The sequence below is a fragment of the Ostrea edulis genome, chromosome 5, assembly GCF_947568905.1.
Source record: "Ostrea edulis chromosome 5, xbOstEdul1.1, whole genome shotgun sequence".
Lineage (NCBI taxonomy): Eukaryota > Metazoa > Mollusca > Bivalvia > Ostreida > Ostreidae > Ostrea > Ostrea edulis.
The window spans coordinates 69,850,965-69,866,509 of NC_079168.1; the positions used below are offsets into that span (position 1 = coordinate 69,850,965).

General features: G+C 36.7%; 1 protein-coding gene and 1 long non-coding RNA gene across 27 annotated transcripts in view; one reads left to right on the top strand and one right to left on the bottom strand.

Moving 5' to 3' along the window:
* LOC125650123 (uncharacterized) overlaps nt 1-9,212 on the bottom strand; it is a 55,014-nt gene extending 45,802 nt beyond the window's left edge. For both annotated transcript variants that reach the window (XR_007360894.2, XR_007360895.2), the window contains exon 1: nt 9,077-9,212. This is a non-coding gene — a long non-coding RNA (uncharacterized LOC125650123). The remainder of the gene's footprint in view (nt 1-9,076) is intronic.
* The window catches only part of LOC125652634 (calpain-B-like), a 71,443-nt gene that overhangs the window by 11,036 nt on the left and 44,862 nt on the right, over nt 1-15,545 (top strand). For 24 of the 25 annotated variants that reach the window (XM_056165333.1, XM_048881972.2, XM_056165336.1 and 21 more), the window contains exons 3-4: nt 12,769-12,862; nt 13,236-13,940. In XM_056165333.1, coding sequence (XP_056021308.1) covers nt 13,506-13,940 — 435 coding nt within the window. In that variant the 5' untranslated portion in view covers nt 12,769-12,862; nt 13,236-13,505. Of the gene's footprint in view, nt 1-12,768; nt 12,863-13,224; nt 13,941-15,545 lie in introns of those variants that run through there. The other variant, XM_056165332.1, reaches the window with a different exon arrangement.

Here is a 15,545-nt window from a genome sequence, read left to right on the forward strand (position 1 = left end):
TATTGTGGCCCTATCAAACCCCCGGGGGCCATGATTTTAACAAACGTGAATCTTCACTATGCAAGAAAGCTTTCATGTGAATTCCAGTTCTTCTGACCCAGTGATTTTTGAGAAGAAGATTTTTAAATGACCCCACCCTATTTTTGCATTTTTGTGATTATCTCCCCTTTGAAAGGGACATGGCCCTTCATTTGAAGAAACTTCAAAGCCAAGGATGCTTTTGGCTAAGTTTAGTTATAATTGGTCCAGTGGTTCTGGAGAAGAAGTCGAAAATGTAAACAGTTTACAGACGGACAGACGGCGGACAACAGGCGATCAGAAAAGCTCACTTGAGCTCTCAGCTCAGGTGAGCTAAAATGATTCCCATTTTGATAATATTTCAATGTTTAGGGTAAGCTTACTACTACTGTCCACGCGACCAAATTGTAAGACTCTCTACTCTAGATCTATTTTTAAAGTTATAAAATAATATCAACTTGAAGTTCTTTTTATATTCAAAACAGAATGTGATGATCAATGCTTCAGTTTTCATACTTCATAGAAAACAAAAATTATTGTTTCAAACAAAATCAACTTTGACCAAAACGATTTTAATTCTGTTGTTTTCATTTCTGGGGTATGCTATACAATGGTAGAATAGTTTCATACTGGCAGAAAACATAAATGAATAACAGTAGATATCTACATCACTATGAATTGTAATGATAAGCAAGTCCGCGTTAAAATTAGGAAACAACGCGGTTGTGAATACAAATTCGTACATTTATTTATATGGCTAGAAATTCCGACAGAAATGAAAGTAGAATGCGTTAGAACTAAACTTCCTTTTTAAAAATTCATGAGGGCATGAACTACCAAGCCTCACGTCGACATACGTGTACTTTTCACGAAGCGATGACGCTTTAAAAAAAATGTCGCGTCCATTATTCTCCAATATATACCGATTAATAGATTATCAGAACAGCGATATATATCTAACTTACACGAGAAAAATAAGTACATGGATTTAAAATGAAATATTCCTTGAGACCGTTTTAGACGTTGAATACACTTGTATCTATTTTATGGCTTTTCCGCCATTTTACCTATACTTTTTTTTTCGTTCGTGTTTTTGCATTTGATGATATAACAATGATATATTCCACGTGTGTGTAGTTTATTTCTGTATGTGTGTTTTGTTGCCTTTGTTTGTTTGTTGTTGTTTGTTTTATTGACTGTGCACGATAAATCAGCTTTCAGAACAGATCAGATAAATCTCATTGTTATAACCCGTAAACATCATATTTCAAAATATAGACCCTGTCATCTCACCTTTAAACGTATCAGTATTCCGTTCCGGGAGTTACCTACAGGTAATTCTTAGCTATATAGGGAAACATTCAGTTGTATTATTCTGAACAGTAGTAGAATATAACCAAAGGTTAAGCTGATTGTTTTCGTGGACAATGCAGGATAACCTCCTCTGTGTTCAAATGTTTTGTTTTGAACACATTTTATTAATGAAATCAAAAGGATTGGAACAAGTTCTGACAACTTGCAAGTCCCTCTCCTAAAATATTACAATATGTCATGCAAGGTAATAATTAACAGGTAAAATGTACAAGGATTAAACGAATCTACAAGTTTCAAATGTTGCAATCCGCGAACGAGGCTTTTATATTTCAAAATAATATTTCTCGACCTCGGAAGTTATCTTACAATTAACTAACCCCCCCCCCCCAAAAAAAAAAAACCCCAAAAAAAACAAAACAAAAAACCCAAGAACTTTATTTCTTAAATAGGATAAATTATGCAATGTATAATTCTGCTTTTATCAAATTGAAATCTGTACGTGTTAGAAATGTGTTGAAAATCATTACTCTTCCACTTGAGTGTTTTATTATACTTTATTTTTAATTATGCTCACTCTTAGTCACAAAGAAGGATTTTTATTTTTAGAATCTTGGGATTAATTGCGAACAAAAGATGAATCAGGCTGAATTAATTTTTAATGATAAATTATTTTAGTTAACAAATGTTTATATTTTTGCGACTTTCGTTTATAGTAATTGACTTCTATTAAAAGACCGTGCATGCAAATTTACACACAAGACGAGCTCTTTGCAGCTACTAGTCTCGTCGCCTGTTAGTGTGGCAACTTGTCATTAGAAATTGCTTGTTTGTGTCATGAAAGTTGTTTCTATAATATAAAAATTGAATTTAAAAGTGTGCTTACAACCTGCAACCTTTTCTCGTGTGTTTGGGGTGCATGAGGTGACAAGTATATAATGGGGTCTGAGTAATTTTGTGAACTCGAAATATTTAATTGATGATTCATGAATATCCTTTCCCCGTTTCCTCCGTAAGCTTAGTCATTGTTCTCTCTCTCTCTCTCTCTCTCTCTCTCTCTCTCTCTCTCTCTCTCTCTCTCTCTCTCTGATATGACAAGTTACATGTATATGGCAAGATAAATATCAACAACAACAGATGCAGCCAGAATTGTGGTAGGTCCAATTGATGATTTTCGCCGTGTAAATATGCTACCGACAATCTGAATGAGAAAAAACGAAATGATGTTGCTTAGAAGAAGCTAATATTCCGGGTCGGAAACAAGTAATGCGTAAAGATCCAACATGAGAAAATGTTCCAGAGTGTTTATTAGCTTGAACATGTTCTTACGACTTCCGAAATTAACGAGTCTGCGAATTTTAAGAGTAACCAATAAGAAGCTTTTACCAGGTTTAAAAACAGTACGTAAATACTGTCACTCGCGAAGCAAACAACGTTTTCTTTTGAAATTCCCTCGGTAAAGTTATTTACTGCAAACTGTTTGATGTACGCAAACTTTGGTGGTTTCAATTTTTCTTGAACCTTTAGACTGAGAAGAATTAAAAAGGCTTGATAAACCCAGAAATGACCTCTGAGATTATGATCATGACCGGGGGGTATTTCTGACATCGTTTAGGATGATTCAGACAATTTCGTTGAGGCACACGTTGTAAAGAGTCCATACCAGCTGTGGCCTAAGATTTGGGGAGATGAGTCAATGATCGACAGTGGTCTGATTCCAGGTATTGACTCATCGAATCAGTCATAACGAAGACCGAAAAATTATGACTCCGGAAATAGCATCGATAAAAGATAATAGTCATGTATATATATATATATATATATATATATATATATATATATATATATATATATGAATTCAAAAATATAAATTAAAATTACAACATCAAATATTGCCGGTATATATTTCCAAATTGCCGAAACTCAGTAACCACGTGTAAAAGCACTGTTCTATGATGCTTGAAACGTCGGTGTTTTGCAATTTTAAAAATATATTTATATGATAAAGTTTTCATATATATTTCGAGGTTTTCAATACTTAAAAATACAGCTGTAGATCTATATATGATAAATCACCACAGCGAATACTTTACCCAACCAGTAGAACAATGTATATATTCGCAATAAAGCGCAAATATAAAATCACACTCTCGTGTGTGTGTGTGTGTGTGTATATATATATATATATATATATATATATATATATATATATATATATATATTTATTTATTACTTATCTGGTGATATACGCATGGGAACAGTTATTCAGAAAACAAATAAAAACTTTAAAAATTATGAAAGCCCCTCCCTTATACGAGTACTGTAACTACCATGCGAGAAATATTCGCAGGATCGCGGGTATTTATTGTGGAGGACTTCTGCAGCAATACACTGTAAGTTGTATAAACATTATACAAAGCAGGTCATTTGGAATGGAAATATTCAAAATAAACCTAGGTTTGAAGATAAATGCGTATCATTTTTAACCGTACGTAGATGTGAGCAAACCATTATGTAGCTCAGAGTTACTCGCCCTTGCTTCTAGAATACCTTTATATTGTGGCATTCATTTTAAAGTCCCGGAATGGCGTTACTCATTTTCGTATCATTTTAAAAGTGAATTTAGAAAACTTATGTTTGAATTAGACATTGCTTTCGCTTTTTTAATGACATTGGAAGAAGGTTCCAAAGATTTTTGTAACACTTGTACAAAGGAATTAGAAATAAAACGAATACGTAAGAACTACATTCACTTTGGCATTGTACGTAATTATGGAACAGATTAAAAACATTGACATGTTCTAGGTCAATACGACGCTTTAGCCACATGATAATTACAATATTCACCGAATATTGTAGTACATCTATGTACTTCTCAAATTACTAAAGCGTCGTATTGACCAAGAAAATGTCAATAATTGTTTTATTATATAATTGGAAAATTTTATATAATGTAACATGTTATTGTAGTCATCTTTTACAGTTATAGTGCAAGACCTAGTCGAAAGAGATCAGGGACACAAGTTTTCATTGGACAACCTAAAAATTATAACCAATCGTATCAATGTGGAAATTCATTTTTTGGTTTGAAAAATCAAGTGTTATATTCACCTCGAAGGCCCATGGAGGTGAATATAACGTTCAATTATTTTAGTCTGTTGGATCAGCCAATATCATTAAATTATTTTAGAATTATTCAGTCATTTTATCAAAACGGTTATTAAATACCCTTAGAGAAGAAAATATGACTACTCGGTCGCGGAAATCAATCGTCACTGGTTAGTTTCCTTTCGCAAATAAAAACGATGTGTATAATCAGTTTATTTAATATTTACAGTATATAAGAAACAGCCTGTTTGTTTGACCTGACTTACTGTCTGTCTGTAGAAGAGGCTTAGCCTTGTCTGGGCTATAACCTTCAGAGTCAAAAACTCCGATGGTGCAAGAGAGATAACTCTTGTTCACTTTATATGTATAAGTATGTATGTGTATGTATGTATGTATGTAAAAGTATGTTTTAAATTTTTAATAATGTTAGTTCCCTTTTCCCAACCATAATCTTGACCGATGGGTCGGTAAGATGCAAATAATATAATAAATAATTAAATATTCCCTCTCCGATTCCATTTTTTTTTTTTTTTTTTTTTTTTTGCTTATATATCGGGAATCCTTAATGTTATCAATTTGCAAAATGATTTCTCTGTGTTTCTATTTCTGAAAAATATTTTAATTATAAATGAAAAATACTGTAATTTAGCAATATGCTATATCGTAAATCAAAATGGTTGTCTTCTTACAAGGAATGCAAATAGAGCCGAATGGTATAAAAACGGTGTTGTTTCACTTAATCAAGGAAAATCAATAAATGCCAAAGACCAACCAAAAAAGTACGTATAAAATATAGAATAAAAATAGGAGGGGGGGAATGATAAAACGACATAAAATAAAATAGTTTTTTGTAGATGCTTTGTGAAAGAAATGCTTGATTTTTTTTAACATCAAAAGAGGGCACTTTCTAATCATTTACTTATACATTTTTGCCTGACATGTCACTTAGATAATACAAAATTGAAATAGTAAAATAAAATGAATTTGACCTCTCTCTCTCTCTCTCTCTCTCTCTCTCTCTCTCTCTCTCTCTCTCTCTCGTTAACAATCTCAGGTTGTACATCCAATATCTCTGACTATGTGTAAATAAATGTGAATTAGAAGCAGATCACTTAGACTGCTAAAACTTCAGATATCATACCGCGAGTCTAATAAGACATTCTAATAATCAAACCAAAACCGGATAATTTCAAGGAGGGATTAGTCCTCAGTGGCGGATTTAAAGGGGGGCGCGCAGCCAGCCCCCCCCCCCTCTAAAATTTTCAAATTTAAGGTAAATCGTGGTATCTTGTTTAGAGAAATTTATTAAACGATAAAAGAAGCAATCATTTCTTCCACTCCCGGAGAAATAAATGACAAAATCTTTTGATTTCTTGAATTACTTAATTTTTTTCCCAAAAACCCTAAAATTTGCGTCATTTTATTATTTTCACCTTATTAAAAATGATAGAAAATAGTACAAATGACTTAATATGAGACATATTTCAAGCCCTATAAAATCTAGCAGCTTCGCCCTGAACCCCCAGCCTCATAAAGTGGCGCCCCCCCCCCCCCCCCCCCCGTAACCGCAATTCCTGGATCCGCCCCTGATCCTGAGTATTGTCAAGCATGGGAAAATTCGGTACTGGAGCTGTTTCCCTTTCAAATATGGGCCTGGGTTATTTTTCATTAGGGAGGATCTAATTGTGGCCCGTTTTACCTGAGAGAAAATCTAACTCGGTCCGGTCTTTTCGAGGGGGGGGGGGTATGTTACAACAACGATACAATGACCTTGCCCCCTTCCCCAGAGAGTACTTAGGAATCTACAAAAGTGATGAAGGAGTACATCCATTTATTCTGAAAAAAAGGATAATTATCCAGGCAGTAACACCCACGCACGCATGCACGCACACACACATACACAGACACAGTACACACACGCGCGTATACAGTAAACAAAAATTCATCATTTTAAATTTAAAAGTAATTTATAATGGGTGGAAGTCAGAAATCAGATACTTTAGATCTGATTCTACAATAAAGGTCACCTAAGGCTAAAGTTGAAATTCATAAAGGACCTGCAATATATGGTGTCCCGATAGGGCCATGTGAAAAGCGCGACAGCGCGTTTCTTAAACGCGCTATCATGCTAACACACAACACACCGTCGCGCTATCACATAACACGCCGCCGCACTGTTGCGCTAATATATAAATATTGCATGTAGTTGAGGGTAACATTGAAAATTTTCACCCCGAGAAAACCATTGTCAACCAAGGCGTAGCCGAGGTTGACAATGGTTTCTCGAGGGGTGAAAATTTCAATGTTACCCTCAAATACATGCAATATTTTTTTGTGTTGGCGTGATATCGCGATGGCGTGTTGTGTGTTAGCGTGGTATCGCGATGGCGTGTTGTGTGTTAGCGTGATAGTGCGATGGCATGTTTTATTATACTGAATGTTATGTAAACTGGAAAGCAGAAAAACTTACGTCTGTTGACATTTGATCAATCACTGTCGTGCGATATTTCGTATTTCGATGCGGGTACTCGCGTTTATTACAAACGCTCAAACGACGTCGTCTAGCAATCTACGGCGAACCGTACGCGCATAAATTTGACGCATGTGATAATTTTTTATAATATCACCCGTTGTCAAGTACTGTTACCCGTTGCTAGATACTATCACCCTGGGGCGCGCGTTTTTTGTTCTCAGTGGGTAACAATATGTTTTTTCAAATGCTTCTCGACCAATCAGGTTCGAGTATTTTACATGAAAGTATAATAATACACAATACGCCGTCGAGCTAACACACAACACGCCGTCGTGTTGTCAAGCTGATAAGCCGTCGCTCTGTAGCACTAATACTCAACACGCCGTCGTGCTGTAACGCTAAGAATCCGTCGCGCTATCACGCTAATACACAGCGTGTTAGCTTGACAGCGCGACGGCGTGTTGTGTATTAGCGTGATAGTGCGATGGCGGGTTGTGTGTTAGCATGATAGTGCGATGGTGTGTTGTGTGTTAGCGTGATATCGCAATGACGTGTTGTGTGTTAGCGTGATAGTGCGAAGGTGTGTTTTGTGTTGGCGTGATATCGCGATGGCGTGTTTTGTGTTGGCGTGATAGTGCGATGGTGTGTTTTGCGTTGGCGTGATATCGTGAAGGTGTGTTTTGTGTTGGCGTGATATCGCGATGGCGTGTTGTGTGTTAGCGTGGTATCGCGATGGCGTGTTGTGTGTTAGCGTGATAGTGCGATGGCATGTTGTGTGCTAGTATGATATCTCGACGGCGTGTTGTGTATTAGCGTGATAGTGCGATGGTGTGTAGTGTGTTAGCGTGATAGTGCGATGGCGAGTTGTGTATTAACGTGATAGCTAGCACGACGGCGTGTTGTGTATTAACGTGATAGCGCGACGGCGTGTTGTGTATTAGCATGATATCGCGACGGCGTGTTTTGTGTTAGCGTGATGGCGCGACGGCATGTTGTGTGATAGCGCGTTTTAAGAAACGCGCTATTACGCTTTTGCACATGGCCCTATCCGGACACCACAGCAAAAGCAATGGGAAGTTCTCCCTACCAAAAGGAGATTGTAAGGCTGTCCCTATTTTAAACACCCTTTACATATATATATTTCATTATTCTAAAGTACAACTTGGTTTTTATATACTTTCACATACACTAAAATGCGTATGAATGAAAATTCTACTATTTCAAAGAGGTGTTTTAAAATGAATTGTTAAATTTTCTGTATGTTTTTCTTGAAATATACATTGATTTTTCTGCAAATTGTATGAATAGTGTTTTGTTTTTGTTTTTCTATTTGTAATGTAGAATAAAGAGTGGGCATTCGATCTCTTGTTCTGGTTGATGAACAGGGAGGTCAGTTTGTCAAACAATGTCATACTTTACTTGCCCCTGAATGGGTTCTTCTGGTATTTCTAATTGTACAACCCTCCCCTGCAACCCCTTCCCCCTATAGTTGAATATTTTCAACAAAAAAGTAATTTTTGCCGGGGAGGAGGGGGGATACAAACTTGGGTCGCAACCCCCTTTGAAATATTTCGGATCCTCCCCTGAAGACCATTGACTTCAAATTCCTTTCCATGTTTAAACTTTGAAAATAATGTACAACATTGCCAATCCGATGGAATTACAAGTCTTTGTTCACGGATCGGCAGTCTGAGGGAACGGATCACTATCATGTAGGCACTAATTTATTACAAATTCCAGCGCACGGATTGTCAAGCCTGAACGAACGGGTCATTAATATGTACGCACTAATGACAAATCCCAGCGCACGGATTACACCAAGCTGAAGCAACGGATCACTATCATGTACGCACTAATTTATTACAAATTCCAGCGCACGGATTGTCAAGCCTGAACGACGGATTACTGATATGTACGCACTAATGACAAATCCCAGTGCACGGATTGCCAAGGCTGAAACTGAGGGAATGCATGGTGGTCCTTTTTTTTTTATTGGTGTGATCCACACCATAGTGCATCTTCAATTCTTAATGGTTATTTATTTCATCAGTTGTCTTTTCAATGCAACAAATTAAAGACTATATAGAAACAATATATCAATAATTATTTTCACACCAATTTGAAAACTCAAAAGGTTAGTTACAAACGACATGTTAATTAACTTACCCGAGGAAAATCTTCCTTAAAACACTAGTACATGATCCTTACTGAATTAGCTCAAAATACAACTAAATTACGGCGAAACCACCTCAATCATACCATGCATCGGGCTGACGTAATCATATGCCTCGCATAATATATCTAGATTGCATTATTAGTGATAAAATGCGAAGCGTCAGCAGGGATGGGGAGTATACATAGGTCTTTCATCTGGCAGCTGTTTTGCCAGCATTAAAAATTGACTTTCATGTTCCAATAAATGAAAGTTCGTTGGTTTCTGAGGAAATCTGTCGGAATTCTACCTTACACCCACGACTTCCGTCGAACCCCGTCCTCCACACGCCATAAAAAAAATTGTTTTTACACTAACAGTATATATAGATTTCTTTGGGATAGGCGTCTTTGTTTGACTAATCTTGGTCCTCGAGCACTGTCGAGTGTGGACAAGTTCCATCGTGGAAAATCTTACCTTGATATAGCATATTGAACATTATCGGCCGCATACATATAGTTGTGACCTTGATAGAACTTTATCTGTCACATACATATAGCTGTGACCTTGACATGATCGGCCGCATACATATAGTTGTGACCTTGATATAATTTTATCTGTCACATACATATAGTTGTGACCTTGATATAACTTTATTTGTCACACACATATAGCTGTGACCTTGATATGATCGGCCGCATACATACAGTTGTGACCTTGATATAACTTTATCTGTCACATACATATAGTTGTGACCTTGATATAACATTATCGGCCACATACATATAGTTGTGACCTTGATATAACTTTATCTGTCACATACATATAGTTGTGACCTTGATATAACTCTATCTGTCACATATATATAGTTGTGACCTTGATATAAATTTATCTGTCACATACATATAGTTGTGACCTTGATATAACTTTATCTGTCACATACATATAGACCTTGACCTTGATATGATTGGCCACAAACATATAGTTGAGTCCTTGACTTTGATTTGATCGCCCACAAACACTTAGCTGTGGCCTTGACCTTTCCGTTCACCGTGCTATATTTACGGACTTTGAATAGAACAAAGCAGGACTTAAAAAAAACCTCTGGTTATAGTGCTGCAGTTTTGTTTACTTAAAAATGGTGTAAGTGGTTTATTTGTAAAGTGTATACTAGAACGAAGACGTGGTATTTATACCCGAGGCGCGAAGAAGCTAATACGAGATATGAAGGGTTCCTTCTTCCTCACGTGGGAGATTCCCCGAAAAAACCCATTGAATTGTAAAATCTACTCTTGTAGAACCAGAATCAGATGTGATCGCGTAGAACCTTCGCACACAGAAGCAAAACGGCTCACGAGTATGAATTCCTCGCCATATATACAAAACTTAATTAAGATGTGCTAACAATATGATACAAATCATATGCAAAATCAAATATTAAAAAAAATAACTTGAAACAGACCATATGATATAAAAAGCATAAGTATCATTACTGTAAATAAAAAAAAATATAAATATTCTACATTGTTATTGCGCCTTCCATTTTTTTTTTTTTTTTTTTTTTTCAAATTTAAAATAATTTTTACAGAAATGAAATTTAAAACAGCTTATATTCTTTGGTCTCAGAAGGTCATCGTGGAGGGGGGTTGGGGTTAAGTACCCATGCACTCATGCATTATTAAGCGGAAATCTACACACCATATATTGCTAAATTTTATCATTAAAAATTTGACAGCAGCATTTTGTTTTCCCCAAAGGTAAAATATCGTACTTGTATAACATCGATCGATCAATCAATATATATATATATATATATATATATATATGGTATTATTTCTACCGGTATTTCAAGTTATGGAAATACATTCTAGATGTATCATCATAAAAATACAAAGCAATTCTGCAATGATAATGGCTTTCATAAGAATCGCTTCATTCAGAAGAAAGGGAATTCTTCCATATGTTTTAAGTTTTGGAATCACACTCCCTGCATGAATGTGAAATCAAACTAACGCATAATATCTGTAAGGTCAAGAAAATGGGACGAGGTAATAAATTTGCAGGTGGGTATCATTGATAATACTACAATAATGATCAATTACTCTGCTTTCATTCAACAAAGCACGCAGGTCTGAGGAACAGAATATGAGATACGCCTACCCCAAAATAGACCTGTGCAAATATGCTACATAAAATGATAATTTGCAAGTTTGTATGATTAGCTCACACGAGTATTTGTAGATGTAAGCAAAATTTTGCATAATGGAATAAAGCTCACTTTATCAATAAGGCTTTATTAATCGAGAAACATTTTACGGAAAAATATAACCACAGCGGATTTAAAGGTGGGAAGGGTTGGGTTCCAATTGTCCAACGATCCAATTCAAACAAGAGACATATAGGCCGCATCTTTCACCTTAGCATGTACAATCCCCGCCTTAAATACGACCCCATCCTGGTCTAGGTGTCATGGTACAGAATTGAATTTACAATTACGTGTGTACATATACAGATGTTTGCATATCAAATGGACATACTGCAAGATTGTTATTCTTGAAAATACTTTCAAAATAATGCCCGGCGTGCTATTGTCATGACCTTGGTGTCGGCGTCACACTTTAAACGAAAAACTTTAACCTTGACATGTATCTATTGAACCAAGGAGGATGGGGCTTTCATATTTCACAAATAACTTTCATTTGGTACCACGACTTCAATAATTCTAGTGGCCTTGGAGTTTGGCATACTTTTCAAAAACTTAACCTTGGTTATATCTTTTGAAACAGGATATGGCTTTAATATATATATATATCATGTGTATCATGTATGATCCTCTTAAATGTACATTAAATAACCATCCCATTTCCATTCTCAAAGACCGTGTAGCGTGTGACAGCGTGGCGAGAATTCCATCGTCATCGAAAGCAAGTTTTTAGACTTGCCTAGATGGTTGAGCGGTCTAGCGCGCTGGTTACATGCTGCTAGGAGATTTGGTTCCGCAGGTCGTGAGTTCAACCCCGGGTAGGGGCGGAAGTGGGTATCCACATAAAGTGAAATTTTCTGTGCTTTATTTTAATTATTTCTTCACTTAGGGCAGTTATGTTCATTTAAGAGTTCATTGCTATTTCTGTGCTTTATATAGAATATTTCGAATGCAGTGTGTATCATGTATGATTCTCTTAAATGTACGTTAAATAACTGTATCCCATTTCCATTCTCAATGACCGTGTAGCGTGTGACAGCGTGGCGAGAATTCCATCGTCATCGAAAGCAAGTTTTTAGACTTGCCTAGATGGTCGAGCGGTCTAGCGCGCTGGTTACATACTGCTAGGAGATTTGGTTCCGCAGGTCGTGAGTTCAACCCCGGGTAGGGACGGAAGTGGGTATCCACTTAAAGTGAAATTTTCTGTGCTTTATATATACATATATATATATATATATATATATATATATATGCCGCATGATGGTACTAAGACTTTCGACCTTCACCTTGGTCTTTGACCTACTTTTCAAAAACTTTAACCATGGCTATATATCTTTTGAACCATGGGGTATAATGTGAGTAGAATCGCTTACCGGCGAGTCTTTGACAATTTTTGTTTTCACGTTTTCTTTTAAATAAAATATTTTAATTCCGTCGACAGAGGTTATACCTGAACCTGAGTGTTAAATACCATGCATATATTCGTCTATTGTTCACTTGTAGAGGATGTAAATTTACAACTAGTCCCTAGTTTCCATTGGACCTTTTAGACCCACTTCCCTGGGAGAAGAAAATTTGGATCCACGCCTATAGCTATGTAAAAGAATTTTACCTAAGTGTATAATTATATTCCTATGTAAAACTTGAAAGGTCTTGTGGCCCTGGGGTCCATGCTTGATTTATTATTTAGGAAGCTTTTAAAGAAGATATTTAAAAAAAAAAACCCACCCCACCTTATTTTTCATTGTTAGAACTTGATTTTTTTTTACCCAATGGTGTTTGATATAGAGAAAGTGTACGCCAGACAGACAGACAGATAGCCTGGTTCCCGAGGCCTTCCGATGTGCAAGCTTCGTGCTTGCACATCGGAAGGCCTCGGGAACCAGGCTAACAGACAGACACCGGACAAAACGTGATAAGGAAAAAATAATACACGGTAGCAAAAGGAAGATAACTCTGTTTCATGTCAGCACTTCAAGGTATCAACCTCTGACCCCTCGTCCAAGAAATAGAATCGTCCGTTCCGGAAGCGATCCGAAACGATCATTGCGAACAGGGAAAGTTGATGATCAGAGAAGGTAAACAGATTGGAGTGTTTATTTGGGTTATTTTTCTAACTCTATCTAGTGATTGCACCGGCATAAACTGTTAATCAGGCGTTGATTGCAATTAGGTTACAGTCACATCGTGTAAAGCTCTGCAACAGGGAGCGACAAAGGGAAAATTAGCACCAGTGCAAGATGCCATACACTACGAAAACGACCCGAACCATTCGCACGTTTTACTCAGATGGGCGTGGCCCTCCCCGAGTGGAAACCAAGACGTACTCTTATGGAGATGACAGTGGCGGGGGTACGTCGGTGAACGGGGGCATTAATATCGGCGGGGGCGGTGGACGCTACCAGATCCGTATTGGCAGGGGTGGGGAAGACGGCTCCGATCAGCCGAGCTTTAGTGTCCCCGCATTCTCCCAAAGGCCCCAGGTGCTCGGGAGGGCCACTAGGAAGGAGAAGAAGGACCCATTCTCAGGTGTCATTAATCAGAGCTATGATGAAATTAAGAAGAAATGTCTGGAAGAGGGGATCTTGTTCGAGGACCCAGAGTTCGAAGCCGAGGATTCGTCAATCTTTTTCAGCAGAGCACCCCCTCGTCCATTTGAATGGAAGAGACCACATGTAAGTTTAATGCTTGCAATTTGATCTCCAGAATGCATTAAAACTTTTAAGATTTTTTAGCATGTGTTAAGTCATGTTGACTTATTGACACAGCTGTAATAGAAGATTTATCTGTCTACAAATTTTCAAATTCCATCAACCCCAAACTAATCAGTCAAACATTGTCTAAACCCATTTTATTATCAGCCAGTTAAATGAATTGTCATTTTGTCACGCATAGTGTTTTCAGGTTTACTACTGTTACACAGCTACTGAGACTACACCCCCCCCCCCCCCCTCTGCCCCCCCCCCCCCCCCCCCCCCTTATGATTTTATAAGTTGTATACAAAAAAGGCAGTTATATGTTGTCAATAGGTACAGCATGCTATAGATTTAGATCTGTGTTAAGATCTGTATGCTTGTAACATTTTGTCAATACATGATTCACAGGCAGCATGTGTACTGTACAATGTATGCTTTGCATTGTTTAAGACATTTAGACATCATCAAATATGAGGTAAAGGTAATTAGATTGATGAAAAACATGCACATTTGCCTGATTGTTCATTTTCCCTTCTGATGATAATGTAGTTTGGATAGAAAACATCTGTCACTGGTTTTAGACAGAGGGGTGATGTTGTGTAATCTCAGATGTGATGTAGATAGAGGTGCATAAAAACCCAGCTAACAGAGGATGTATTTAATAAGCTCTACAAGAGGATGACACACAATTGGTTGTTTGTAGCTTTCAGAAGTTCTGAAGTCTCTAAACATTGGCATTGAGTCAAGAATCTGCATATTCAATAGGTTGCAAAAATGCTTGAAAATGCTTTAACAGTGACAAAGTTTGTTTGTTGAAATTTCAGATGGTAGTTTTACATACTTAAAACTTCATTCATGCACCATTCAATGGTTGCTACAGATAAGTTTTAGAAGCATCATTATTTTATTCAACAGATTTGATTCCAGATAATATCTAGAGAATAAACTTTTTTTTTTATGTTATAACTCAATTAAATCTGAAACGTATGCCTAAGGCAATGTGTAGCAACTCAAAAGGTGTTTGTTTCTTGTCAGATAAGCTCTCGGATGTCACTGATGCATAGATGACTCCATTGAAGGAAATAAACTTATTAGTGGCCCCTCAAGTAAACTAATGACACTCATATATATATATATTGTCAATTGTCAAACTTCAGTCTCTTGATATTGAATGCAAAATCCCGATACATGTAATAAGAACTTTTGTATTACATGTCATTAGGGTGTGTAAACTGGTATCAATGGATAAATTTATGGACGGGGACTAGCTTTACAAAGCAAATGCTATTGTACCTTTAATAGGCAGAGAGAAGTGATCCATAACATTTTTCTTTTTCTTTTTTCGTCCCAGACACTAAATACAGCATGTTTATAGTATTGATGTTTTCGTTTTGCATGCACAGCAAAAATTTAAAGGCATTGCTCCGATCAGGGGACCAGCAGTTATGATTATATAATTATGATAACACGAGTGTGCATTTTTTGAACCTGTTCGGTTTTTTAATCTCAGAGGTTTAAATTAGGTTAATGGCAGTGGTTGAATTATACATTGTTATACAAAGCAAATGTTGTCCAACAAATGAC